Raw genomic sequence first — 1,593 nt, forward strand, 5'->3', positions numbered from 1 at the left:
AATTATGTCAGATCAATCACTTGCTTCTCCAACTTGGCAAGTTTATTTTTAAGACAATCAACGTTTTCGGTCTGCTTACCAATGGTTTTTGAGCCGCTAGAAAGTTAGATTTCTCATGTTGTAATCATTATCACACAATGGAGAATAATATAAAGAATATATGTAGATATTGAGTATAAGCCCCCTCCTCCCCTCCTCTATGCCGATTTCTTTGTAATTTTCAAATGTTATGTATTTTGAATTGTAAAAAAAGTTTCTAAGAAGGAAAATCATCACTCATGATCCATTTATTTTTATTTAATACTTAAAAAATATCACAATGTGTTGGTAAGTAAGAAAAATAATAATATTGGCTAGACAGATTAAAGGAAGTAAGATATCGGCGCGAAAGATTTACATATATCGAAAACAGCGTACCAAAACTTGGATAATATTGAATTATCTTGAGCCGATGTAACGCTCGGGAAGGTGACGGTGCCAGAAGCAATATCTTGGCATAAAAGTTTTCAGTCAAGTAAAAGACAATTATGCAAGCCGTCGAACGGTTCAGGAACGGCTCGAAACCGTTTCCGAGCGGTTCAGAAACAGTGATGAACGACGCAGAAACATAAACAGAAACGGCTACGTACAGCTGAAGAACGACGACTACGAACAGCCAACGAAACGCTAACCGAACATGAGACCGTTAAAATCGACTGATGTGGATAATAATATCGAAAAGCGACGGTTGGTGGACAAATTGCACGCACCGGCGAGAAGAAATTTTCCCCGCAGACACGTCATAGTGCGAGGGTACGACGACCTGTGGCAAGCTGATATCGTCGAGATGCGTCCGTACTCGCGTTTCAACGGAGGCTACCACTACATATTCACCGTCATCGATGTGTTGAGCAAGTACGCCTGGGCCGTGCCGCTCAAGGGTAAAGGTGGCAGCGAGACAGCTGACGCTATCGCCGAGATAATTCGAGATAGCGGGAGGTGCCCTAGTAATCTACAAACCGACATGGGGAAGGAATTTTACAACACCGACGTGCAACGTCTCGTGAGAAAACACGGTATCATTCATTATTCCACGTTTTCGGTGATGAGGGCGTCGGTCGTCGAGCGATTCAATCGCACGTTAAAAAACAACATGTGGAAAATGTTTACGCTCAATGGAACTTACAAGTGATTTGACGCGTTATCGCGACTCGTGTCGGATTACAATGCGCGCAAGCATCGAACGATCGGCATGCGACCCGTCGACGTTACCCCCGCGATCGCCGAAAGACTCTTGGCTACGGTGTACAGCGCGATAAAGATCGCGGGCCCGGCAAAGTTCAAAGCGGGCGACTCGGTACGCGTCAGCAAATACAAGACAATTTTCGAGAAGGGTTACACGCCGAATTGGACCACCGAGGTGTTTAAGATCGTTAAAGTGCAGCATACCAATCCCGTAACCTACCTACTCGAGGACTATCGTGGAAAATCCGTCACTGGAGCGTTCTATGAGTACGAGTTGCATCGCGCGACTTATCCTGACGTGTATCTCGTGGAGAAAGTACTGCGCAGGAGGGGCGACGAGGTTTACGTGAAATGGCTGGAATTCGATGA

At 45.0% G+C, this 1,593-nt stretch overlaps 1 protein-coding gene across 1 annotated transcript; it reads left to right on the forward strand.

Moving 5' to 3' along the window:
- Positions 1–1,231: 1,231 nt before the first annotated feature.
- Positions 1,232–1,540, forward strand: LOC112466916 (the record flags this gene model as incomplete). Its single annotated transcript, XM_025035266.1, has 1 exon — positions 1,232–1,540. A coding segment is annotated over exon 1 (309 nt), but the record flags the coding sequence as incomplete, so codon positions are not given.
- Positions 1,541–1,593: the final 53 nt, after the last annotated feature.

The sequence above is a fragment of the Temnothorax curvispinosus genome, unplaced genomic scaffold (assembly GCF_003070985.1).
Source record: "Temnothorax curvispinosus isolate PA1 unplaced genomic scaffold, ASM307098v1 QBEX01016701.1, whole genome shotgun sequence".
NCBI classification, from domain to species: Eukaryota; Metazoa; Arthropoda; class Insecta; order Hymenoptera; family Formicidae; genus Temnothorax; species Temnothorax curvispinosus.